Source organism: Gouania willdenowi, chromosome 15 (assembly GCF_900634775.1).
Source record: "Gouania willdenowi chromosome 15, fGouWil2.1, whole genome shotgun sequence".
Lineage (NCBI taxonomy): Eukaryota > Metazoa > Chordata > Actinopteri > Blenniiformes > Gobiesocidae > Gouania > Gouania willdenowi.
The window spans coordinates 23,381,061-23,408,700 of NC_041058.1; the positions used below are offsets into that span (position 1 = coordinate 23,381,061).

Genomic DNA, 27,640 nt, shown 5'->3' on the forward strand with positions numbered 1-27,640 from the left:
TGCACGCTGTAGCACAGTTTAGCCTGCATACTTAAGGTCTTAAATATTCCTCGTTAATGTTGCTCTGTGTGATTTTATCCATGATAAACTGAGTCATTTGAACTGTAAACATGGCGGGAATCATTCGGAGGCTCGATGAAACCGTGGTTAACCGCATCGCTGCAGGAGAAATTATTCAACGACCTGCTAACGCTGTCAAAGAGTTGATGGAAAACTGGTATCAGAGCAGCTGCACCACACACTTTAATTAATGACACGGTCAGTTCATTTAAAGTTAAATGTTTTATATGGAGACCTATATTTGTTTTGTTTCAGCCTGGATGCAAAGTCCACCACCATTCAGGTGACGGTAAAAGACGGAGGACTGAAGCTGCTCCAGATCCAAGACAACGGCTCTGGAATCAGGGTGAGTTACAGGGGCGTTTGCAAAGGGTGGGGGTGGATGGGTGGGCCGCCCCCGGGTCCATCAGCACCTCTGAATGTACATTATATATATTTATATTTACTTTAATCTCTCAGAATATTATCATGGTAACAACAACAAAGCAGGAAATAAAAGACAATGGGTTTTTATTCCTGTGTTCAGATGCATTCTTGTGTTTGCATGTTCTCCTTTTGCTTCAGTAGGCTATCAAATAATGTAGAAAGTATCTAGCGATACGTTAAACGTAGCCATAGCCCCCAGGACTATGGGTACGTTTTCCTTCCTCTGCCGTGGGTTCGAATCTCACTTTTGACATATGTATTTTATTAATTTTAAAGTGTTTAACGTGGCAAGTTTCACCATTAAAAATACATATATTACAAAAATAAGCATTTTAGGGTATTTTGTGGGTTCGAGTTAGGGATAAAATAAAAGAGTTAGCAAGGTAGCTAAAAATGAATATGAGCTAAAATACAACTGACCGAACTTTAGGTCACGTGATAGATGCACCTATCACGTGACCTAAACTGGCCAATGAGGGGTGCTCCGTTTGCATGGAGTTGCAGTCAATGGATACGTTTAACGTATCCATAGCCACGGCCAATAATGTAAGGTTCGGAGTTTGACGTTAGATCAAATATCAGGCATTTATTTATTATTTATTAAGTGTCTATTTGTACGGTTACCAAAGTACAGGTACGTAGCGTTTTAGGGTTAGGATTAGGTTATAACGCAATTCCACAACAATTTTTAGGTTTAGGATGAGGTTTAATCTTAGTCACGTTACCTAAACTGGCCAAATAGGGGCACTGCGTACGGATAGAATGTTGATATATTGATAGTGGTTAAGGAAGCGGGCTTGTAATCAGAAAGTCACCGGTTCAAATCTCACCCAGGCTATCACTGTGGGATGTTGAGTCCCAATCCAACTGCTCCCCGGGCGCCTGCAATTGGCAGTCCACTGCTACCTCTCTGGGAAAATGGGTAAAATGCAGAGAAGAATTTCACTACGGTGATGAATAAAGGTTCCATTACATTTAGGGATGTCCCGATACAACTTTTTCATTTCCCATATGATACCGATTATGCAGCCTTGCATATCGGCTGATACCGATAATGATCTGATATCAGCATGAATCATACATACTTATACTGTATATTTTATTTTATTTTTCTTGTGATTTTTTTTTTTTTGCACTTTTCTTTAGAAAAAAAGTAATGACTTATTTTGTAGTGTGGAATGTTAGAAAAGACTTGATCTAGTGATGTCACTCAAACAGAGAACAATAGTCAGCAACAGTAGGTATGAGAAAAACTGACCCATTTATTATTAACCAATCGGTTACATACATTTTAACCTTCAACATAATATCTACAGTATTCTACAGTTGAATAAAAATAAAAAAAAAAATCTGGAAATTTGAATCCAATATTGGATCGGGACACCCCTAATTACATTACATTACGTCAAACAGATTTTGACAATATTTTAACCAAAGAAAGACCTTAGGTCATGGAAGATTCCATTGAATTTTGGAGGGGATTCGATCTACATACTGCGGATCAGTCCAAATAACTGAAAAATCTCAATTACTAACTTAATTTCATAATTCGTATATTAGTTTGTAATGACCGATCTTTTTGATGGGGATGCTCATACATCTGGACCTACTGCATCGTCATTAAATGGAGACAGAAAGTGTGAATGATTATGGTACCATGATCACTATCACTGATCCAGCCATAAAACATCTGGCAAACAGAAAATTTGGCGCTTGGTGGAGGTCTGTGCTCTCTGAGTGTTCTTTTTTGTTGTTGTTTTTATTAATGCTGCATATATAACAAACTGTGATGCAGTTTCCATAACTTACCAAGTTAAACTTAAGTGCTTAAGCTATTCTCTGTAATGCCAACACATTCTTCACATCTTCCAGAGTAGACACACTCATCTTTGACCCTCTGTTGGTGAACTTCTTGTCCTTTTCTTGGACAACCTTTAGATACTGACAACTGCAGACGTCTCTGCAGGTTTAGATGTTCACACTCAGTTGCACAGCTACGATAGTGTGAACCTTTGTTTTTGTTTTACCTTCTACTAATAGCACACATTTTTATTTCAAACAAAAATGTTACCTAACCCAGCGTCTGACGTGTTTCCCAGCATTTTGACTCAAACCACCTGCCTGTTGATTTCCAAACATTTCCTCATTATTTTCTCAATGTGTGCAGCACAGAGATGTAACACATTTGCCACATATCAAAGCCAGGACAATAATGCTTTTGCATGAGTTTCCTCGAGGATCAGCCTTAATAATATGAATAAAAAGAAATATGAATATTAATGATAGTCGTTTTCCATACTCTTCCTCTATTGCAGAAAGAAGACATGGAAATTGTGTGTGAGAGATTCACCACCAGCAAACTGCAGACTTTTGAGGACCTCTCGTCTATTTCCACATACGGTTTCAGAGGAGAGGTGAGCAAAGCTGCTCATCAGGACTTAAATTTGAACAATAACACTAAATAATGCATGGATCGGTGCTACAACTATTTAAATACATTCTGACTTTGATGATACCTACCTACCTTTATACTAGGGCTGAACAAAATTGCGATTTAATATGCAATTATTTTTCAAAGGCCTCTTGTCATGTCTTTTTCAATGAACACAAGCAATAAATCAGTCTGTTTCATAATAAACCATTTCAGATTTATTTAAACTTTGAATAAATATAAACTATACATTTTAAAGCACAGATTACAACAATAAAGCAAACAAATCTGTGGCTTTACCTCTTCAACATATCTAACTAACTTCACGTTTCATGAAACATGTAAACATGTGGGCTGCATTTCTTAAACACTCTCTGAACTAAACAGGACAGTACAAGACAGGACAAGAAAAAAATAAATAAAAATTGCAGCCTTTACAATTAGAAAATTGCATTTTATGATATTGCGATAATATCGCAAATGCAATTAATCGTTCCACCCTACTTTCTACCTCTCACTTCTCAGTTCAATCTTTAATCAATGATTGTCTTTTTGGTAAAGTGAGTATAAACTAAGTATTTCCATGTTTCTAATAGTGTTTTTTGTCATCAGGCTCTTGCCAGTATAAGCCACGTTGCCCATGTGACCATAACCACTAAGACAGCAGATGCTAAGTGTGCTTACAGGTATGATTAGTTATCAATAGTTCACATACATGCATTGAGCCCCCTGTGCTGCTGATGCTATTATTTTGTCACTAAACAGAGCCAACTACAGCGATGGCAAACTAAAAGGCCCCCCCAAACCATGTGCTGGCAACCAGGGAACACAGATTCTAGTGAGTAGATTGGAGTCGTGCTGTAGTTAGTGATGTTGATGAATGCTGAGAAGCTGCTCCTGCCTCCTCCCCCTCAGGTCGAGGATCTTTTCTACAATGTTTCCACGAGGAGAAAAGCGTTAAAAAGCCCCAGTGACGAGTACTCAAGGATCGTAGAAGTGGTCAGCAGGTCCGACATTGACCTTTTTTAGCGACTCACTTCTCATGTTGATGGTTTCTCATCCTGTTTTTGTTTTTTTCCTGTTCCTATTAAAGGTACGCCATTCATAATTCAGGAAGAAGTTTCTCGGTCAAAAAGGTATGATTTGCATCAGGGTTAGGGTTAATTACATTTTTAAATTACAATTATATCTTTAATGATCCATTAATTAGGATTACTATGACCGACATTATTCCAATTGCAATTGAAATTATAATTTTTCACTGATGGTCAATTACAATTACACTCTCAATTACTACAGTTCAATTACTGAGCCTTAAGCACATAAAATGTAACCTTCCTCTTGTGTTAGCTTTCTGTTAGCATCGCTTATGTTATCGGGTCGTTTGACCCATGTATTAAATCAGCTTTAAATTACACTAAAATCATTATCATCTAATTCACATGTCAAACTCATGGTTCAGGGGCCAAATCCGGCCTTTTAGAGCATCCAATTCGGCCTGCGGGAGAAAGCAAAACTTAAAAAGAAAACATGAATCATTGTGTAAATGAAACTTAACACTCCTGGTGCTTATATTGCAGTATTGCAATAGTCATTTTTAATGTTAAACAGTTGAAAAAACTCAAAATTTTTACGAAATCCTTAAATTTTCCTTAAAGGGGACATATCATGGTTTTAAATCCTTCCTTTTTAGATATAAATCATACAGTTGTGGTCTATATAAAGCGGAACTGCACTGCTTGGGTCTGAATTCTGAATTATAGCTCCCCAGACTCCTTTTCTACCCCTTTTCTGATGTGCTTCTAAGAGCAACTCGTTTTGGTGCGGTCTCTTTAAATGCAAATGAGACACTTCATATCCCGCCCCCTCTCCAGGTTCAACTCCACCCTGCTCGGCCATTTTTGTAGTTTGATAGAAGAGATATGGCTATGTAGCTGCGCAGAAAAATTTATTCACACGTTATTTACAAAATGTCAACAACAGAAGACTTGTCCATCCAGCCTTACATGTTCGAGCCAGAGTCTGACCCGGCGGAGCGAGATGAAAATGAAGATGATGAACCTGCAGAACCCTAACAAGTGAGCTAACACAAGCACCAAGCTAACGCTAGCGCCAAGCTAACGTCACAAAATGCATTTTAATACAGTCTTTTTGGAGACAAAAACGGCAAAATGAAATGACTAATGAAAACTTTAGACTTAAATTAAAGGCCATATCATCAAGGATCTAAAACGAGCACAAAGCGCTAACATATGAAGACGGTGCAACTGCTAATGCTAACAAAACAATGACAGGGACGTCTTATCATCACACTTTTTAGCGTTATTTACAGCTCATCGTCTCCAAAGATAGAAGGAATTGAACCCTCAATCAGACAAAGTCTTTCGGCAAATCCTTCTTTATACTGGCGGAGGTTGCTGAAGCAGTCATCCTTGAAGTGCTGCGCGCACACAAAAATGACCTTACCCACAGATGTGGGTACATTTCCGTGAAAAATAAAACTCAACCAGGCACTTTGAAAAGGTTCTGATGCTGGGAGACGTTGTAATGAAGCGTGTGGGTTACTACATCCAACAACCCAACATTTTGACTTATCCTCTCGTAACTTCTGCATCCTGGAGCTTGGACTACAAAATAAAAGCGAGAAATAAAAATGGCGAATTGCTCGAAGTGTTGGGCCTGGAGTCAATGTCCTAATTTGGCAGTTCCGCTGACGTAATTGTTCAAAAAACGTAATAGAGAATCGAAAAATTGAAACAGATTGAAAAATATGACCAAAACAGAATATAAAGATATCAACGGAGCACCTGAAGAGATTAATTTGAACTTTTCTGTGCTTCTAAATATACATCAAAATGCATTTAAGGGCTAAAAAGTGGATTTAGCATGATATGTCCCCTTTAAATTATTACAGAATATTTTCCTTAATAAAATAGAAATTAGTCTCAAAATCTACGAAATTTAAAGTGAAGATCCTGTTGGGGCTGATTTTTATCACTTATTGCTTGGATATTGTCGGTTTCTTGCATATTTTGTATTTATGGATATGTAGAAGTGCAAATTAGGGCACAATATTGTAACTCTTATACCTGTGGCCCACTTGAGATCAAACTACTCCATATTTGTGCCCCTGATCTGATTAGTTTCTCATCTTTTGGTTGCCTTATAGGCTTCCTTATCCATGAAAATATCCATGTATGAGAACTTTTTCCATCAGTATAGCCTCAATTTCAGTTTTTTTAAATGCTGTGTTGATCCTTAAGAGAACTGACAGGTAAACTTGATATGAAGCATATTTTAATAATTAACTACATATGTGTAAACCATAGAACTTTAACATAATTCCCCAGTTTTGTGTTTAATTAAATAGTAAATAACAGTTTTTATATCATTTCCATGCCAATTACAATTACAAAGTCAATTATCTGAACTCAATTATAATTAAATAAACAGATTTTTCCTGTTATACTTAGTTCATAATTGTAATCAATTATCAACTACGCAATTACAATTATAATTGACCCCAAATATGATTTGCATTACTTCTGTGGAAGGAAGTGGAGCGCTTAAGGTTAATTTGTACATATTTGAGGTTTTACAGCAGAACGACTCATTAGTGATCATCTGTGTTCTGTTGTAGCAAGGAGAGACTGTGGCAGATGTGAGGACGCTACCTAATGCGTCTGTGGTGGATAACATCAGAGGAGTTTTTGGCAACGCAGTCAGCAGGTATTCACCTAAACGTGCTTTGATTCTATGAGCTGCTATCAGCTTCAGCTTCAGCAGTGCCTGAATGAGCGACTGTGAGTCATGTTCTCAGGGAGCTGATCGAGGTCGGCTGTGAAGATCAGAAGCTGGCTTTCAAGATAAAAGGCTACATTTCCAACGCCAACTACTCCGTGAAGAGATGCATCCTGATCCTGTTCATTAACCGTACGTGCCACACAAAGCTCAGTGAATAATTCAGGGCTCATTATGTGGAGCTGAGGGTGTGACCCATCTTTGTGTCAGATCGTCTGGTGGAGTCAAGTGCTTTGAAGAAGGCGATTGAGACGGTTTATGCTGCGTACCTTCCAAAGAACACACACCCTTTCCTTTATCTCAGGTAACACACTCAGTGTTTCACTTCTATTGCTCTTAATATCAGCCATAAAATCATACAATGTTTGCTTTCGCAGCTTGGAAATCGCTCCACAAAACGTGGACGTCAACGTCCATCCAACCAAACACGAGGTGCATTTCCTGCATGAGGACAGCGTCATCGAGAGCATCCAGAAACACATCGAGAGCAAACTTCTGGGCTCCAACTCCTCACGTACATACTTCACTCAGGTATGCAGCACAAATAAATAAGATCTGTGTTTTCTTACTAAACATCCACTCCTCTAGGTAGGGCCAACATAAGGCTTTATACTAGTGCTTGGTTATAATCATCACCGTTCATAGAAGAATTCACAGTCTTCACCAACAGGGAAACCAATTCTATTGTGTTTGCATCTCTGGTAGCCCTGATTCCTCCCTCCCCTAACTTTTTGCTGAAAGACCTGATGTCATTACTACACCTAGAAAAATGTAAATATGGTATCGGGGGGGGGGGCTCTGATACATTTAATAAAACTTGGAATCTCATGTAATCCATTCCAATCTCTCCTAAGATGATTAAATTAGATCAATGGTTCCCAATCTTTTTTCTCCCGTGTACCCCCTTCACATTTTTTGTCAAAACATTTGTACCCCCTCTTCATATCATAAGTACCATCTCCATAAATTAACATGCTTTTTTATCGTTTTGTAGAACAGTTGGCTCTCTTAACCCCCTAAATGTGTCTCAAACATTGGTTCCCTATAAGGCTTAATCTACAAATTCAAAACATTTTGTGGAATTTAGTTCAACTTCAACTTTTACGTGACGACTTTAATAGTAAGAAAATACAGTATCCTTTGTAAATTGCAGCTAATTATTGTCTCCTATTGTCAGAAGTGTAATAAAATGGCTTCTACAGCATGAAATAATCCTATTTCAATACATTACAAGAACATTTAATATTTTATTGAGCAATAGTACTGTCAGTTTGGGGTGAATTTGTCCTAAAATTAGCCTAAAAAGAACTAAGAACATTTCCTGATTAATTGTTAAATCTTTCTGAGTACCCCCTGCAATGTGCTTCTGTACACGTACCCCTGTTTGGGAACCACTGATGGATCTATATAACTTTTTATTTATTTTTTTATTTTTTTAAATCCAGTCAAGAACTAGGCAAGTAACTAAAGCGGCGAGCCAGACTTATACACTTTATTATAGTATATTTTTTGTGTTTGTTTTTAAACATTTTGAACTCATCCACTAGATGTTTCTGTTGTTTTGGTTACTGTTTGTTCACCCCCTCCTGTGTTTTTTCTTTAGGGGAACAGAGTTGTTATATTATTATTATTATTATTATATATAACTTATTCTTTTTTGTTGCTTATATTATTTAAATAATAATGGGGTGTTTGTGTTCTAAAGAATAGGGGGAAAATAGGGGAATTGTATCTTAATTGTTTGAACATGTTTGTTGTCTTGATAACCCAATAAAGAGATACAGATGCTGGTCATAAAATTAGAATATCATGAAAAAGTTGATTCAGTAATTCCATTCAAAAAGTGAAACTACATTCATTTCACACAGACTGATATATTTCAAGTGTTTATTTTTTTAATGTTGATGATTATAACTGACAACTAATGAAAACCCCAAATTGAGTATCTCAGAAAATTAGAATATTGTGGAGAGGTTCAATATTGAAGACACCTGGTGCACCTGTAAAGGCCTTTAAATGGTCTCAGTCTAGTTCTGTAGGCTACACAATCATGGTGAAAAGACGACCATTGACACCTTGCACAAGGAGGTCAAGACACAAAAGGTCATCGCTAAAGAGTCTGGCTGTTCACAGAGCTCTGTGTCCAAGCACATTAATAGAGAGGTGAAGGGAAGGAAAAGATGTGGTAGAAAAAAGTGTACAATAGGGATAACCACGCACTGGAGAGGATTGTGAAACAAAACCCATTCAAAAATGTGGGGGAGATTCACACAGTAAACTGCAGCTGGAGTCAGTGCTTCAAGAACTACCACACACAGACGTATGCAAGACATGGGTTTCAGCTGTCGTGTTCCTTGTGTCAAGCCATTCTTGAACAAGAGACAGCGTCAGAAGCGTCTCACCTGGGCGAAAGACAAAGAGGACTGGAATGCTGCTGAGTGGTCCATAGTTATGTTCTCTGATGAAAGTACATGTTGCATGTTTCCACAGTCAGTGATGGTTTGGGGTGCCATGTCATGTGCTGGTATTGGTCCACTGTGTTTTCTTATGTCTAAGGTCAATACAGCCGTCTACCAGGAAGTTTTAGAACACTTCATGCTTCTTGCTGCTGAACAACTTTATCGAGATGCAGGACTTGGCACCTGCACACAGTGCCAAAGCTACCAGTACCTGGTTTAAGGACCATGGTATCCCTATAAATTTAAATTTTTGAATGGAATTACTGAAATAAATCAACTTTTTCATGATGTTCTAATATTATGACCAACAGCTGAACAGCCTGAAAAATTGGGCCCAAGACTGAAGGAAAATGGTGAAAAAACCGCAGGGAGGCCCTTCAGAACCCAATTCGGGTTTGTAAGAGGTCAAGGAGATGATTCGCGAGGGTCTACGAAACCTATCTGCCGAGATAAAGTCGTTGGAAAAGATGCTGGAAAACTCACTGGAAAACCTACAAAGCGAAGCAAAGGTACTGAAAGAAAAGAATGAAAGAAATGCTGAAGAGATAAAATGGTTGAACAGCTGGAACAAAAGGAAAGAGAGAAAGATGTCATCATCACAGGCCTAAAGATAAAACCCAGGAGTTACGCGAGTGACGAAGAAACAAAATCGATTGAACAACAGGTCATTGACTACCTGGAGTCGAAGGACATTGTCCTGAACCCTGACAACATCAACTCCTGCCATCTCCTACCAAAGAAAAATGATAACAGAGCTGTAAAAATAACCTTCACGAAGATGAAATTCAAAGGAGAACTACTGAAGCAAGGAAGAAAGCTGAAGGAAACAATGGTTTTTATTAATGAAAGCCTGACAAAAAAAAATGCAAGCATCGCATGGAAGGCACACCAAATTAAAAAAGGAGGAAAGATTCTAAAGACGTGGACAAGGAACTGCAGGATTTACATCACACCACTGGGAGAAGAGAACGGAAAACCAATCCTCATCAAAACGATGGAAGACTTGGGAAAATACGAAGGATCCATCTAAACAACAACATTACTGATGGTAATCATGGATATGGACCTAGATCTATATAAACACTGGAAACAAAACTCAGACTGTGATTATTTTACGGAGACTGAATTAAATGTGGAAACCAAGAGTAAAAAAGGTCTGTCATTTATTCATTTCAATTGCTAGGTGGTGGGGTGATTAAGGATTACATTAAATTTAAATTCAAAGTGTTTATTGTCATATGTGCAGTTAGAAACACATTTTCCTGTACAATGAAATTACTACCTTGCTTATGAACTAAGATATAATAATGTGTTTATACAAGTTAAATCTAACAGTGGAAAATACAACACTGCCAATAGAACTAACAACAGCTGGATTAACCTTGATGTAGAGACAAAACAAGCTGCAAACTTGTGTGTCCAAAAGAGACATTCCCGAGTGGTGACATTATGGATGAAAAGGGAAAAAAACTTCCAAACACCTTCGAAAGAGGAACTATTCTTGAACTGGAGGAATGCTAACAACGTCTGGCAGGGAACAAGGCCAACACGAACAACGATAGAGAGGAGGAGGAATAAAAAAAAAAAAATTAAAAAAAAAAGACAACACTGACTACAGATGAGAATACACAAAAAAGGACTGTTCAGAACAACTCAAGAATGTTTGACCAGAGAGACATGTAAATCCATGTAAATTTGCGATGGTAAAACGGGACGGGACCCAGATAAGCAAACTGCTTCTCTCGTCTCCTTTTTCGGCATGTACAAAAAAAAAAAAAAAGGTGAATGTAACCATGTCGGAAATAAACTGAATAAATAAATAAATGAAAGAAAGACAAACATGATGTAATAGTGATGTTATGAGTTACAGCTCTCAGTAGAACATGTTAATGGTTGAAATGGTAGCATGCTGGATTGACTAAGTTGCTCTACTTGTTGCTGGTAATCTGTATCTTTTTGCATGATGTTTTTTTGTGAAAGTTTGCAGTGATTGAATGGATGATGTTCTTTTTGTAGACGTTGCTCCCAGGGCTCTCAGTCACAGGCAGCTCTGAGGCCACCTCCTCAAAGACCTCCACAGACCCCACAGAAAGAATCTACGCACACCAGATGGTGAGGACGGACTGCCGCGCTCAGAAGCTGGACGCCTTCCTCCAGCCAAAGGAGAAAACGCTGACGTCTGCTGACCCAGAGCAGCCAGGATCCAGCTGTGGCAGGACAACAACTACTAGCAAACCCGTTGCCATGGATGATGTGATTGACGCTGACATGCTGGAGGCGTTGGCCGAGGAGGAAGCAGTCGTTCCAAAAAGCAAAGATAAAATCAGCATTGATGCCCACAGGTGAGTCAGACTCAGCATTGTGAGGCGTCAGAGGAGGATGTATGAGTGTGAGCGAACTTTGACCTGCAGAGAAGAAGAATGTAAAAGCAAACATGACCCTCCCTAAGAATGACGTCTTCTTCTCTTTGCCCGCTGGTTCAACCGCCTTCAGTCATTTATTAAATGCACCTGTTGGAAGAGCTCAGTGGCACAGGCTTTATTATAGCAGGGATGAGCAACTCTATCACAGTGGGGGCCACAAAAAATGTGATTGTGTCTGATCTGAGGGCCACATTATCGACGTTCATGTCAGCATTTAGAATAATAACCAATCTGAGCATTAATACAGGGGAAATATAGGGCTTTTGTCTCTGTGTTGGTGTTGTTTGTCAGTTCATAGCCATTTTGTGTATTTTTTGGAGTCATTGTGTGTTTTTTAGGGGGCCAAGCCCACGGGGCCAGGGAACCGCGTATGTAAGCATACGCAGTTCCTAGGACCAGCGGTGCAAGGAACCCTATTGTATTCGTAAGAATTATTGTTACCTTTTATTTTTCCCCTGGTAAAAGTAGTGCTGCAGGCTAAACCGTGCAAGGTAGGGCGATGCCCCTTGGTGGTTGGGTCCAGACCACCCCGTGTACCTTGGACGCAAAAATTCACATATGTTCGCCAGCAGGTGGTGCTATAACAAAGGTCAACGTGTTTTGCCAATAACTCCCACACCATTTGTTGCAATTTTAAAACCTTCATATCCACAGATTCCTTGAATAGCACTGAATCACCTGGGCTAGGCCACGCCCATTTCCACCTAAACTTTTCTTGGAGCAAAATCGCAAAAACTGGAAAACCTACTTTTTCGAACTCCTCCTTGGGGTTTTGTCCAATCAGCGTGAAACTTGGCACGTAGAGTCTTCAGTTGGACGTTATCTCCAGTTAACCCTCTGAGTTTGTTCGGGTAAATTGTGCGCAAATTATTAGCGAGTAAAGTTTTCTAGCTAGCTATAAAAATGCAAACTGGCGCATATCTCGGTCAAAATAAATGCTAACAACACCAAATCTGAGATCCTTAGTTGGCATGTGACTGTGAGGGTATGCGCCAAATTTGAATGATGTAGACCACTAGGGGGCGCTGCAAATAATGAATATTTATATCTCTTAATTGGCATGACCAATTCTTACCAAATTTGGAGGGTATGATCTTGGGTCCCTCCTGAGGCGATATCTCAAAGTTATTCACGATTGGTCAAAGTGGGCGTGGCTAATGACAGTAACACAAACATTTATTTTTGTTGAATTATTATGTTGAGGGCAGTGAAATTTACAGGGTAACTATATAAGAGCACACAGACCACCTATACCAAAAATTGCCCCACTAGGTGGCGCTATAATTGCAAAAACATTTTGGCCTTTAACTTTCACAATTTAATTCACATCTTCATAAAATTCATATCCACTTGTTTCATACATAGAGTCGCATTATCTGACATAGGCCACGCCCACTCCCACAGCACATTGCTCTTTGTAAGTCACTACATATCAAAAACCTACTTTTTCAACTTACTCTTTGGGGTTTTGTCCAATCGGCATGAAACTTGGCACCTAGTCTTCACTTGGACCTGATCTAGAGTTTAGCAAAAAAATTTGTTTGTGCAAAATATGCGCAAAATATTAACGAGTAAAGTTTTCTAGCGAGCAATAAAAACACAAACTGTTGCATATCTTGGTCAAAATATTTGCTTACACCACCAATTATGAGATCCTTGGTTGCCATGAGACTGTGGTTGTATGAGCCAAATTTTAAAAAATTACGCCTCTAGGGGGCACTGCAATTATGAGAAATAATAACCCCTAAATGGCACAACCGATTTTTATCAAATTTGGTGGGTATGACCTTGGTTCGCTCCTGGGACCGTATCTCAAAATTAGTCGCGATTGGTCAAAGTGGGTGTGGCTTATTACTACATAACATATAAATAAACAAACCTTTATTTCAGCTGAAGTATTATGTTGAGGGCTGTGAAATTTACAGGTTAACTATAGAAGAGCACACAGATCACCCATACCAAAAATTGCACCACTAGGTGGTGCTATAATGGGTGCAAATGCATTTTGGCCTGTAACTTTCACACTTTAAATCACATTTTTCAAAACTTCATATCCACCTGTTCACAGCAAATGGCACATTGGCCTGTGTCCTGACACTCGCCCCGAGCCCGTCTTCCTTCGTGGCGTACTTTCAGGGGCTCTGCAGAACCTGGGGTCTGAGTCGCGCGAGAAGGCTTGGCCCCCTTTCATAACTGCTTGCAGTTCTAGTTTTTTTTTGTGTTCTCGTAATTTTTTTTTTTTTGTCGTTTTCTGCATTTTTGCGGTCACTGTCTGCAACTTGTATTTGTGTCTTTACAGATATTCTGTAATGTGTTGTTTTTTTGTTTGTGTAATCATTTTTGTTTTATGTAGTTGTGTTTGTCTTTGTTGTCATTTAGTGTTGTGTAAGCCAGTTTTTGTGTACTTTGTGCATTTTGCTGTTGATTTGTGTGTTTTGGGAGTTATTTTTTTGTATTATGTTGGGCTTTATATTCTTTCCAACTTCTTGAAATACAAATTTTGGGGATTTGATTTGGTGACCGCACAAAATTGCACAGAGGGCCACATGTGGACCCTGGACCACCAGTTGTCTGTGGTGCTTAATAGGGTTGTGTTGGGGTTACACCCTGTTGTGAATTAACGTGTTACATCTTTAATGTCCTTTAATTCAAACAGATACAGACTTTTATAGTGTGTCCCACTGATATAAACTCCCAAAGTGGATTTGAAGATTTTGAAAATGAAGGTTTAGATTACATAAATCCAGTCAAAGTTTTCGTGCTATTTTTCTGACCTATGACCTTGTCTTGCAGAGTGTTTGGTTTACACCTTCAAATACCTCCACCAAACCTGTGTATATTTAGTTTCACCATATGAGGGACTTTGAGCTCATTAGAAAATCCAAGTTGGGAGTTAGTTGTTATTTATCGCCCCCATGTGGCCAGCAGAATCATTTCTGACCTTGTCTAATCCAGTGGTTCTCAACCTATTCAGACCACGACCCCCGTACCTGAAGGTGGTTGAACACAGACATGAACATTGAAGAACAGTCATGTGGAGACAGGGCCATCTATAAGGAAGAATAAAGGGGGGATATTTTTGGGGCCCATTCATAAAGTCAGGAAAATGATGGTCCATTGTTCTATGAATCTGTGATAACCACATTTATTTATTTATTTATCTGAATAATATCCACTGTTATCCAGGAAGTTTATTATTATTCAGGCCATAGTATATACTATATAGTCATCTTAAAGATGTAAATCATTATTTTAATCAGAAATAAAATGGGTTAAAAGTGACCAAAAATGGTGAAATTAAATTTTAAAAAACACAAAAATTGGTTAAAAGTTGCAAATTAGAGGGGGAAAAAATGGACAGAAAAAGTGGTAAAAAGTGTCAAAATAAGCATGAACTTTGGTGAAAAGAGATTAAAAGTGACCATAATGGGTAAATATATGCAACATTAGTTGGGAAAAGTGGTGGAAAAGGTGGAAAAGTGGGAAAAAAATGCTGAAAAGCCATTGAAATTTCATGGAGGAGTGGCAGGAATGCAACAAAAAAGCATTAAAATGAGCAAAAAAATGGCAGAAAAAGTGATGAAAATGGATTAAAATATGGCAAGTTTGGTGTAGTTGCAGAAAAAGGGTAAAAATAAGCAAAAAAAAAAAATGGGCTCAAAAATGTCTCACGACCTCAAATGGGATCCAAACCCCAAGGTTGAGAATACCTAGTCTAATCCACACTTTATACCATCCATGTCAAACTCAAGGCCGGGGGCCAAATCCGGCCCTTTAGAGCGTCCTCACATCTGCCACAGTCTCTCCAATTTAGAGAATCCAAAACATTAATTATTGTTTAAATTACCAAAAAACCCAGTTATAGATATCTCAAATTCACCAATTGAATGAAACTCTACAATATTTTTATGGCCTTTTATTTTTCCTTTGTTTATATCACATGAATGCAGTCATTTTAATTGCAAATTGTGGAATGAACTCAACTTTTCTCCAAGTTTTTTTCACAAAAATTGGTAAAAATCAAGTGAATTGAACCGTAATTGAAAACTAGGGCAAACTGTTCCATATTTGGCCCCTTAACTAAAATTAGTTTGACACCCCTGATAGAAAATATGAAAGATTTCATCCAAAAGAGTAAGAAAGACCTTTTAATTGTAGCTTACACATTGTTTTAAATTATATTTTCATTTTTTGTTTAATTAAGGTTTTCTTTTGTTATTATTTTATTTCCTCACTGGAGTTAAAAACAAATATTTACTGAAAATATTTAATCTGGAAAACACGGAATTTGGGGAAAAAAAAAAAATTGATACATAGGGTTCTATATGTTCCATAGGAGCTTTTGTCATCATTCTAAAAAGATGGTGCTGCAGGGTTCTAAAATATCAAAGTCATTTTAATGACATAAAGTCTTCACTGTGGCTTTGATATTCAGTCTGACCTGTGATATTCGTTGAGGACAGAAGTGTTTTCAGAGACAAAGTAATTTACAACAAACAGGTTCGTGGAAATCCAAAGTGGAAGATGGAAGTTTATGTGGGAAGTAATGAGAACAAGATCGACTCTTTGATAGAGTCCATCTCTCAGTACAGAGATGACTGTGAGGCTGAGGAGGAGAACCAGTCTGTATTGTCTGAGAAGATAAAGAACCTGGAGGAGGAGAACCGGAGGCTGATGGAGGAGAACAAAGAACTCATTTCTTTAAAGGCAGCTTTACACCAGGTCAACGGTGAAGTGGAGCGCCTGAAGAGTGAATGCTGTGAATTCGACACCATGAAAATGGAGATGACCACTGAGCTGGAGAGTATAGACGAGAACTTGGTAGCCCTAAATAAGGTGTACCAGAAGATGGCCGATGACTGCCAGGACGAACTGTGTCTGAAGGAGAGCAACCATAAAGACACTGTGGCTCAGATGGAAGCAGAATGGGAGGCGGTGAAGAAGACTCTGACCACGTCCCATGAGAGCGCGCTGAGCCACGTCTGCTCACAGGTACAGGCTCTACAAAAAGATGTGGAGCTCCATGAGAGGAACTCTGCTGAGGCTACCAAACAGCTCCAGGAAAAGGATGCTATCATCCACGCCATGGAGACCAAGTATGGAGATCTGCAGAAGCGATTTCACACTCTGAACATGACCCAGGAGAACCAGCAATGGCAAATTGATCTGCTGGTGATGGGGAATGCTGAACTGAAGGAGATCGCCCTCATGACAGACAAACAGAAGGCCAAGAAAAAGAAGGAGCAGGACAAAGCAAAGAAGAAGAACAGGAAGGAGGATGGAAAACTAAGTTTCCTGAAAAAGTTCTTTAGCTTTTTTCCTTGCTGCAAAGTGTGAGAAAAAATGGATCCTTCAAAGTGTGGAAGGTTCCATCTCTCAGTTTAATTTCATTCTCCTGGAATTCAATGTGATATACATGATTTAAAAAAAATAAAAAAGATTCTAATAATAATGCATTGGATTTTATATTGTGCTTTTTTCACAGACAGTCAAAGTGCTTTACATTGATGTGCATTATTCTTTCACTCCACACACAGTGGTGGTAAGCTACTATTGTAGCCACAGCTACCCTGAGGCAGACTGACAGATGTGAGGCTGCCATAGTGAACCATCGGTCTCTGCGACCACCACCAACACTCAATCACACACTACATTCATACTAGGCAATGTGGGTAAAGTGCCTTGCCCAAGGACACGACGACAATGACTTGGCTAGAGCAGGATTCAAACCCCCAACCCTTCAGTTATTGGATGATTATAATAATTACATACATTTACTTTTTAATTGTAGCTTACACATTATTTGAAATTACATTTTTATTTTTGACATACATTTTTGTTTGATTATAGTTTTCGTTTTAATTCATATTTATTTTGTTTCCTCACAGGAGTTAAAAACTTATATTTTCAGAATTTTTTTTTTTTAAACTGAATTTTAAAAACTGAATGTTGAAAACAGAATTTGGACAAAAATAAAATGTATTTTATAGGGCCCTATATGGTCCTTCCTATCCTCTAACCTTATCCCCCTGTTCCACATGAGCTTTCATGGCTTTCATCTAAAACAGGTGTCAAACACAAGGCCCAGGGGCCAAATCCAGCCCTTTAGAGCATCCAATTTGGCCTGCAAGAGAAAATAAAAAAGACAGAGAAAACATTATTTGTTGAGTACTAAGTAGGGATGTAACGATTCACTCAACTCCCGATACGATTCGATTCATGATACTGGGTTCACGATACGATTCTCTCACGATTTTTTCATTTACAAAATGGGACTGTAGACAAATTTTTTTTTTGGGAAAAAATTTGAAAATACTGTATTATTTTCCTTTTATTTTTCATTGTCAAAAGAATTCCTTGATAAACTATTCAAAATAATGCAATTTAACTAAAAATAAATCTTGAATTAAATAAATAAAGGAATAATACAAATGAAAATGAAGCCTATTAATTTAAATTCTGGTTCTATAATAAACAATGCAAAACTGCATAATAGATCTTTTTTCTTTTAAAAGTGCAACTGAAAATGTATTTTGTGCCTTAACAATTGGACTTAAAAAAAAAAAAACGTCATTGCACTGATTTACGTCATATTTGTTTGGACCAGCAGAGGGCGCTGGTAACACAGTGGTCGGTTGGCATGCAGATATTCTAGCAGTGAAGAAGAGAAGCTATGCTAGCAGACAGAGCTAATAGAAAAACGTGACTTTTGCAGATATTCAAGTAATATTACAGATATTCTTTCGGTGCTAAAGGGGTAATGAATCATTTATTAACATGTTTAAGAGTAGAAGGCAGCCAGAAAGAAAGTATTAGCAGACTCCGCCCGCCGCCAACACTTCCGGATAGCGCCCTCTGCTGGTTAAAAAAAGTACTGCGATTCAATTGTCAGAAAATCGATATCAACCGTGATACCTATGAATCGATTTTTAACTGCCTTACGATTAATCGTTACATCCCTAGTACTAAGGGTGTGCGATCTGACGATATGAAATCGTTAAGGATTACAATATGACGACGATCTCCCAAATCACGAAGATCGCAGAACCGTCTGTAGTTCACATTTTAACCCTCAGTGCCGTGTCTTCATCATGTCTGTGGTCTATACACAGAACATCCAATGGTTTTTTTTTTCTTTCTGCCAAATCACACCATTTGCTAGTCAGCATGTCAGTGTTACAGACACCAAAGAATTATTAAGCGCTTAAACAGGGCAGAAGTACGCTCTGCTCCCCTCCCCCCAGTGCACGGACACACACAGTCAGCAGTGTTAGCGACTGTCTGTAAGAAGCTCAGTGCAGATGTCTGTCTGTCTGTAAAACTAACAGTACAGAGACGTTTGAGGAAACACTGCATGTGTTTCTCTTCTCTAACTAACTCTCTGTCACTCCTCAGCAGAGATCTGCTGCTGCTGCTGAAGCTAACGGGGCTGTTTCCACACTCTTAAAGAGACAGTGTCCTGAATGTGATTTACTTTAAAAACTATTTTAAAAAAACTCAGAGTTGCCCTGAAAAAAGCTGCACAACATAATTTAATCACATTTCAGCCTTAATGAAGGAAAAAGTCAAAAGTGACACAAAATGTTGATATTGTGCTGCTATTGATTAATAAAAGGGTCTTTGTGGATCCACTGACTTTGACCCATTATTGTTTTTCTTGTAAAACTATTAAATATAAATAAATAAATAATAAATAAATGGAGTTTATATCGCTTATAGCTATTTTGAGGAAAAATAAAGAGATATGAGTATTGGTTCATATCACCCAGACCTAATGTAACCAAAGCAGTAACTTTTTATCTTGTAAAGGATGTGATTGTCTAAACTGTGTGAAATGAGGCGTTCAAACACTGCTTAAAGTAGGATTTTATTAATATGAGTGTGTTACCTCAATAACAAATAGAAATCACTAGACTGATATGCTGCTTTCTTATGTAGCAAGTGATGCTAATGCTAATGCTACACCACTTTAGTTAAACAAAGAACATTTTGTTTGATGTTAATTGTACTTGGAACCAGTTTAATAAATTTCTTACATACGATTTTAAAAATTACATGAAATTACTTTGTCTTAAATTATCTTTTATTCCTTCTTTTCCATTTAGGGTGATGATTTTTAGGAGGTGAATTGGTTTGTTTTATTAGTAAATAACTTTAACATAGTCTAAATTATTTGAATGAAAAAAATTGTGATAAAATCGTGATCGTGATTTGACAAAGAAAAACTCTTGATATGATATTTTTCCCATATCGCCCACCCCATCATGTACATTACCAAATAATCCAGTTATAGGATTCTCAAATTCACCAATTTGATGAAACTCTACAATATTTTTAGGGGCTTTTATTTTTCCTTTGTTTATATCACATGAATGTAGTCATTTTTAATTGCAAATAAATTGTGGAAAGAACTCAACTTTTCCACAAGTCTTGTAAATTCTCACAAACAATTTCACAAAATTCCTCTAAATTACACAAAAATTGGTAAAATTATGAATTTCCTGAAGTGAACTCAACCGATATTGAAAACTAGGGCACAATGATGTTAAAATTGTTCTTTTTTCCTGCCTAAAATCTGTGGCTCTGTATTTGGCCCCTGAACTAAAATGAGTTTGACACCCCTGACTTTTACGTTCAGAGCTAGAGAAGAATCATGTGTTACACATTATGTAACATAATGTGTAACACATTTGGAAAAACTGTGTTTCTGTTGTGAGCTGTTGTCCTACAGCAGGGGAATAATGTGGCGTTGTGTGACAGGAAGCGGCCGAGGGCGGAGCAAAGCGAGCAGCAGAAGACGGAGGAAGACGAGGAGGCGACGGCTGCGGCGACGCCAAAAAGACGAGTCATCAAACTGAGCAGCATCAAAGAGCTGAGAGCAGAGGTCACAGAGAACGCACACAAAGGTCACGACAACTAAACACTCCGCTGATCACATGACCACACAGTGTTGGAATCAATTACAATTGTAATGGATAAATAATTACAATTATGGCATGACCGTCAGAAATGTTATTGTAATTTTAAGAATCTGTCGCTGTTTAAACAAGGAAAAATAATTGACTTTGTGATTGTTATTACCATGGAAACTGTCAATGTCTTTTCACACTCATACGCGTGGTTAGTTATCATATAATAGATGTTTTTTTTTTTTTTATTATAGGTACGATACAATTTACCATACTGTGAATGCAACTAATGTTTTGTACGAATAGTTTTTAGTTATTGTTAAATTCCAACTCTTGTCCTTCGTTGGGCTTTTACATTAGATTTTATAATAAAGGCACTAAAATTTAAAGGTAAAGATGCTAAAACGACATTGTACACACACACACGCACACACACACACACACACACACACACACACACACACACATAAAAAACGCATATAATAATCACAACGCTACATGAATAAAAGTGAGTAAAATTGTAATTGAACATTGGTAGTTGAGAAAGTAATTGTAATTGACTTTCAGGGTAAAATTAATAATTGTCATTTATCTGTGATGTGATTGGAAAAAATGCCGATGTCACAGTCTGAGTTTACCTCCGTACTGAGATTATTTTACAATCTCAGTACGTGACTGCTACGTGCTGGATTAGCCATGCACACAGATTATTGCACTGATTTAAAAAAAATGCTTAAAACATCACATCAGTCGACCAATGATAAAAAAAAAATAAAATAATTGTCATGATCAGATTTATATGAATACAACAGCTTATTATTGTAATGTTACATTAGGTTCACTGTTATTTATTGCAATGTATATTATAATCATGTTTTTTTCTTCACCATGAAGAAGATGAACCTGTCTATAGTTTATTTGTGGCGTTGGAACCTCTCCTGCCTCGTATATTGAGCAGTTGTACATTTTTCCCCAAGAAAAGCAGCCATTCAGCAATCGTTAAATAACATTAGCTTTGAAAATGAATTTTCTATCTCAGCGTGGCGGACATTTTCTGATAGTGCGCATGCTCATAATCGATCTCAGTATGAGGTCAACTTAAACCGTGACACTGGCTATTGTAATCGTAATTGAATTTTAATTGAATATGGATAATTGAAGATGTAATTGACACTAACCCTGACTAACAGTCTGAGTGTCCACACTGTGGTTTTATTTAACTTCTCACATTAGCTTCCATTGCTCATAAGAATCCTTTCTGCTGCTAAAGTCAATATTTCCCTCCATTCTCCTCCTGAGAACAAAAACAAACGTTCCTCTAAGTTCTAACCCTCACCATGACTCCAGGCCTTCAGGAAATGCTCCACAGTCACTCATTCGTGGGCTGCGTCAACCCCCAGTGGACTCTGGTCCAACATCACACCAAGCTCTATCTGCTCAACACCAGCAAACTCAGGTCAGACACACACACACACACACACACACTCACACTCACACTCACACTCACACTCACACACACTCTCTCACTCACTCACTCACTCACTCTTTCTAACCTTCTCTCTGTTCCAGCCAGGAGCTTTTCTACCAAATCCTCATTTACGACTTTGGAAACTTTGGTGTGCTCAGACTTTCTGTAAGTTGATTTTATTTTGTGATCGTGGTGAACACGAAGATATTATTAGATACTATTTAGAAATTAGTTTGTGGTTTTTTTATTTAAGTAGAATTTGATCATTTAAAGCCGATAATAACTGAGTTCAGCTGCATTGTAATAAAAACAACTCAAATACAGAGAATTTCAATTGATTGATTAGGTTTTATAAAAATACTATATTGATCTATGTTGCACTTTATTGTCAGCAGAGGTGAAAGTAATGGATTGTAAGTACTCACGTTACTGTAATTGTAATTTTTTTAGCAGTATAATTCTAAATCAGTACTTTTACTTGTACTTAAATATGTTTTTTTAAAAGAAGTGAAGTAATGTATCACATTTCTAAACCCAACTGTTACTGATTAAGTTATAATTTTTTGTTCTGAAATGATCAACAAACATTGTGAAACTACAAAAAATGACATGAACAGACAACAATCAAAAGCATCACATCATAACCGACCGATCAGATTAAACGTAATGCGCGGCATCAAAACAGCAATGAAATAAATAGTCAGTCACATGACATTGTTTTAGAGCCTGAGGATTTTTTTTTAATTTTATTTTAAATTGAATTCATTGCTGTTATTTTTTTTTAAAAAAGAATTGTACATTTTGACAAACCTTTCATTTTATACAGAAGTCTTTGTGGGAAAGTTATTAAGTTCCAATTGTGCAAGATTTAGTCTTTTTCTTTTTAAGTTTCTACATGAGATGTCAGTATATATATATATATATATATATATATATATATATATATATATATATATATATATATATATAAATATACTGTATATATATCTCACTACTCTTTACACCTCTGATTGTCAGGAAGTCAGAAATCATTTCTCTTTTTTTTTTTTTTTTTTTTACCTTGTCTGCACATGCTTTCGAAGGTTAACACTACAAGAAGTGCAATCTTTTGACAGCAATGCATATTTTATTATTGCAATTAAATAAATTTATTTATTTCATTGCATAATTGTGACCGTCACCAGCCCTCCCTAGGGAAGGGTAAGAAATACTTTATTAAAGGGAGGATGTAAAAAAGAGAGGGCAGTGTTACACCAAGGTGAGGGGTTGGAGGGGGGTGGGGAAGTTAGCAGGGAAGAGGGATACAAGATAGGATATGGAATGGGTGAGGAATAGTTTTAAGTGATGCGATGTGAAATTGTGGTTGTGTATATTGTGTTTATTGTTGTGTTGTCAAGCCAGTTTGGTGACCAGTGTGTGGTTTAGGAATAATGGTGGTGGCTGTGAACAGAGGAAGAGGTGAGTGGAAATTCCATAAAACAGGTATTTGGGAACAACGTGTCTAAGGTTGAGCCCAGTATGAGTGTTATCCCACAGCCCAAGGCCAGTGCATCCATGACAAATGTATTTCCAAGTACCGCCACTGCAAAACCCAAGAGCCGCCCCCGGGCCCGAAGAAGCAGTCAGGCCAGCAGCAAGAGCAGGCAGCCTAAGGGCCCCCGGCGACCACCCCACGGCCAAGCAGTCCCCCGAACGCCCCCAAGATCCCAAGCCGAGAGGCAGCCATCGCCCCCCCATACACACCCAAGAAAGCCCCAAGGAGCCAAGGACCCAGCGCACCACGCCACCGATCCCACCCCCAACCCCCAGACCCCCCACCCCATCGACCCCCCCACCCCCCCACCCCACCACCGCGCCTAACCCCCCGAGGGGAGGGCCCAGAGAACTCCCTGCCCGAGGCCCCAGCGGAGGAGCCGAAGCCCACACCCAGCAGACGACCAGAACCGCGCCGAACAGGCAGCCAGTGGGCACCCGCCGGCGAGCCCAGAGCCAGCAGGGGCCCGACCCCAGGCCAGAAGGACCCGGAACGGATGCAGCACCAGGAGCAGCCCGCCCAGGGAGGACGACCACACCCCAAGCCGCATAAGGCACCAGGGGGCCGCTGGGAGTCTCCCCGCCGGCCCCCAGGCACCCCAACCTAGCCCCCCACGGCGCCCCAGATCACCCTTCACTGATGCCGCCCGCGCCAGGAGCTTCAGTTCTTTTTTTTTTTTTTAAAGCCAGGGCCCCCTCCAAGGGCCAAGCCAGACCGCCCCGCCGGGATGTGGCCCCCTATTCCGGCCCCCGACACCCTACCTCACGGGGCACTGCCCAAGCAGGGGCCGCACCAGTAGGTACGCAAGGGCGCGGCACGCGCCACCCGCCCCGAAAGACCCCCGCCAGGACCGGCCCGGCCAGCAGGCCAAGCACCCCGGGCCCCAGGAGCACCCCCCGGGACCAGGACCCCCCAAGGGCAAGCCCCCGGGCCAAGCCCCCCGGGACGCATCCCCCACCCCCGCCCGGGACCCGGCCACGGCCCAGCAGGACCGCACAGCCCCGGACAGCCCACGGCCAGCAGCCCAGGGCCCGCCGCCCCCCGGACAGCGCCAGCCACGGAGCAGCGCCCCCCGCCGGCCCGCGAGCAACCGGCGATCCCCACCGCGGGGACGGAGGCACCCCAACGGCACACATCAAGTGCGGGACAGCAGCCCCCAGCCAAAGATGCCCCGGACCCACCCACCAGTCCGCAAACGGCAGGATAGACCCACCAGGCGGCCGACAGCAACCTCCACCACCGGAACAGCTAGCGCTGCCCCCCAGTAAACAGCATCACCCCGAGGCGCCAAGCAACCCCGCCCCAACCCCGGCGAGGACACCAGCACCCCCCCAGCACACCCACCCCCCAAACCGGCGAGGCAGGCCGCCCCGGGCCCGCACACCGCGGGGCCCGCCCCCAAGGCCACCAGGAGACAAAGCAAGCACCAAGCCACACCCAAGGGGGAGAGGCACCCCCGCGCCCCACCCGGCCGACACAGCCCGGAAAGACCCCGCAAGGAGAGACCCCGGCAAAGCCCCCCCGAGACCCACCGCCACGCCCGACCGCACCATCTTGATGTGCTTTTGCTCTATGCAGTGGCCCAGCCACCAACAGAGGGGCCAGGCCCCCACCGGAGAGGCCCAAATATGTGTACCAACCCACCACCCTCTTATGGTGCCTCTCCATTCCCCAATGGAGAGGCACTTCCCGATCCCCTGTGTGAATGTGTGTGTTTGGTGAATGTATGGGGTGTAATTAAAAGAAGGGGGATGGAGGGGAGCGGTGCTCCCCCTCCAGCCTCTGTGGATTTATGTGTATGTGGTGTAATAGGCCGGAGGGTGTAAAAGATGATACACCCTCCGGGGGGTGACATGTTGAGATGCGATTAAAATTGGAGGGATTAGTAGGGCAACTAGAGGTGGGAGGGCCGCCCCCACGCCACTACATAGTAACACAGGTGGCGGCCCCCTCCACCCCCAGCCCCACCATCCAGCCCCCCAAGGGTTGGGTATTGGTGTGTGGTGCATTTTGTGAGTGAGCCAGACCAGCTGGGAGTGGGGTGAAGTGAACATGTAGGAGGCCTGTCCAGTGTGAGCCGGGCCCGTCCGCGTGGCGGGCCACGCGAGAGGGTAGATGGCGCAGACGGGCCAGAAATCATTTCTCAATCAGCAGGTAAATAGCGTGAAATCAAACACTGACCTTGTGTTAATGTGTTTCCAGACTCCAGCGTCGCTCTATGAACTGGCCATGTTGGCTTTGGACTCAGACGAGAGCGGCTGGACAGAAGAAGATGGTCCTAAAGAAGGTCTGGCTCAGTACATTGTGGACTTCCTGAAGAAAAAGGCAGAGTTGCTGGAGGACTACTTCTCCATGGAGATAGATCAGGTCAGTCCAGGTGGTTCCCAACCTCTGGTCACGTTATGATGAATCATTTATAAACACTGAGCCCGTCACAGGATGGGAATCTAACCGGACTACCAATACTACTGGAGAAATACACTCCCATTCTGGAGGGGCTGCCCATGTTTATCCTGCGTCTGGCTACTGAGGTGAGATCTGCTTCACTTCACTCTTCATTTATGGAACAAACTGTGTTTGATGAGGCTGGTTGATGCTGGTTCTGTGCAGGTAAACTGGGACAATGAAAAGGACTGTTTCAGAGACTTCAGCAGAGAGTGCAGCATGTTCTACTCCATCAGGAAGCAGTACATCCTGGAGGCGGAGCCAGCAGAGGAACAGGTGTCACTTTTACTTGTTAAAAAACAACACCACTGAGTGTGTAAGGGTGCTTTCACACATTCCTCTTTGCTCCGCACCATGCTTCACTTCCTCGGATACTCCGGTGTTTTTGTGATATGTGAAAGGTCAGTGGAACTCTGGTCCTCTGAAAAATGTAGGTGCCACTGCTACTGTGTGCCTGCCGTCACGGTAACAGGCACGAGCACACACTCAACCCAGTGCTCCATTAGCAACACACACAAATATCCATTTATCCATCCATCCATCCATTTTCGCTTTGTCAGCACACAAACAAACACGTCACGTTTCCTCACTCCTTTCCGTATTTCTCCCACATCGTTCATTTATTTCACTCATCTCTGTTTCCCAAACTGTTCACATGATCAGCAATGGCTGCACATTTGACTGCTCTGTTTGATATTCTCATATCTTCACACTTTACACATCCGTACTGGTGACATGACGGCTCTGAGCGCTGACAGATGGAGACGGAGTAGAGTCATCTCAGTGTTTATGTAGAGCATTAGCACAGGTTGTCATCATGTGGTTATGGGTTATTTTGAATTATTATTAATAACATTTCTGCAGGGATTGTTTTAGGATTTCTTTTGGAAAACAAAGGAAGAGAAACCAAATATACGACGTGATGGCACGACTGTCAGTAGTGACAGGGCAGCGTCACATCGTCATGGCATTGAGCGCATACACGACTCACACACACACACACACACACACGTCACAAAAATGTCCACAGTCATTGTGTTTATGGGTCATTTTTAATCATTATTAATTACATTTCTGGGTGTTTGTTTGAGATTTTTATGACAGAAGTCTATGGAGGCTGAAGTATTCTGTCCAATCGGAGACCGACCGTTTCTCCTGCTTGAGACGTAGTTCAGAAAGTTTGGTGCGCTTGGCAAATAGAATGTGTGAAAGTGGAGCAAATTAAAATGCAACAATGTTGCAGATTCACCGCCTGAATCGCACCAAGTCCAGCAGACTATCTGTGTGAAAGCACCCTAAGTGTGTTATGTGTGATGTTTCAGGATGCTGAGGGGAACTCATGGCGATGGAAAGTAGAGCACATCATCTTCAAAGCTCTGAGAACTCTCTTCAGTCCTCCATGGAGCTTCAGTGAGGACGGCTCAGTGCTGCAGATCGCTAACCTGCCCGACCTCTACAAAGTGTTTGAGAGATGCTGAAAATAACTGCAAATCAGTGCCAAACGGTCTAGTTTAGTGTCTGTAAAACATTATTATACATAGCCACTTTGTATTAAAGATATTGTTGATTTGTAGGGTTTTCTTCATCCACTCCTTTAGTTTTGAGGGCATTAGGAAAACAAAGACTTGATGAAATGCTGCAAAAAAATGTATCGCTGTTGATTTAAGGTTCAAATGGTCTTTAA

The 27,640-nt window shown here is 40.4% G+C and overlaps 1 protein-coding gene across 1 annotated transcript; it reads left to right on the plus strand.

Moving 5' to 3' along the window:
* mlh1 (mutL homolog 1, colon cancer, nonpolyposis type 2 (E. coli)) lies at window positions 1–27,527 on the plus strand. The gene is made up of 19 exons (XM_028467925.1): window positions 1–217; window positions 316–406; window positions 2,802–2,900; window positions 3,530–3,603; window positions 3,683–3,755; window positions 3,833–3,924; window positions 4,011–4,053; window positions 6,558–6,646; window positions 6,738–6,850; window positions 6,929–7,022; window positions 7,096–7,249; window positions 11,194–11,519; window positions 20,361–20,506; window positions 21,857–21,965; window positions 22,079–22,142; window positions 25,714–25,878; window positions 25,950–26,042; window positions 26,122–26,232; window positions 27,279–27,527. The coding sequence occupies exons 1-19, from the start codon at window positions 111–113 to the stop codon at window positions 27,432–27,434; spliced, it is 2,199 nt and encodes a 732-aa protein (XP_028323726.1). The 5' UTR covers window positions 1–110; the 3' UTR covers window positions 27,435–27,527.
* The last annotated feature ends 113 nt before the right edge of the window (window positions 27,528–27,640 follow it).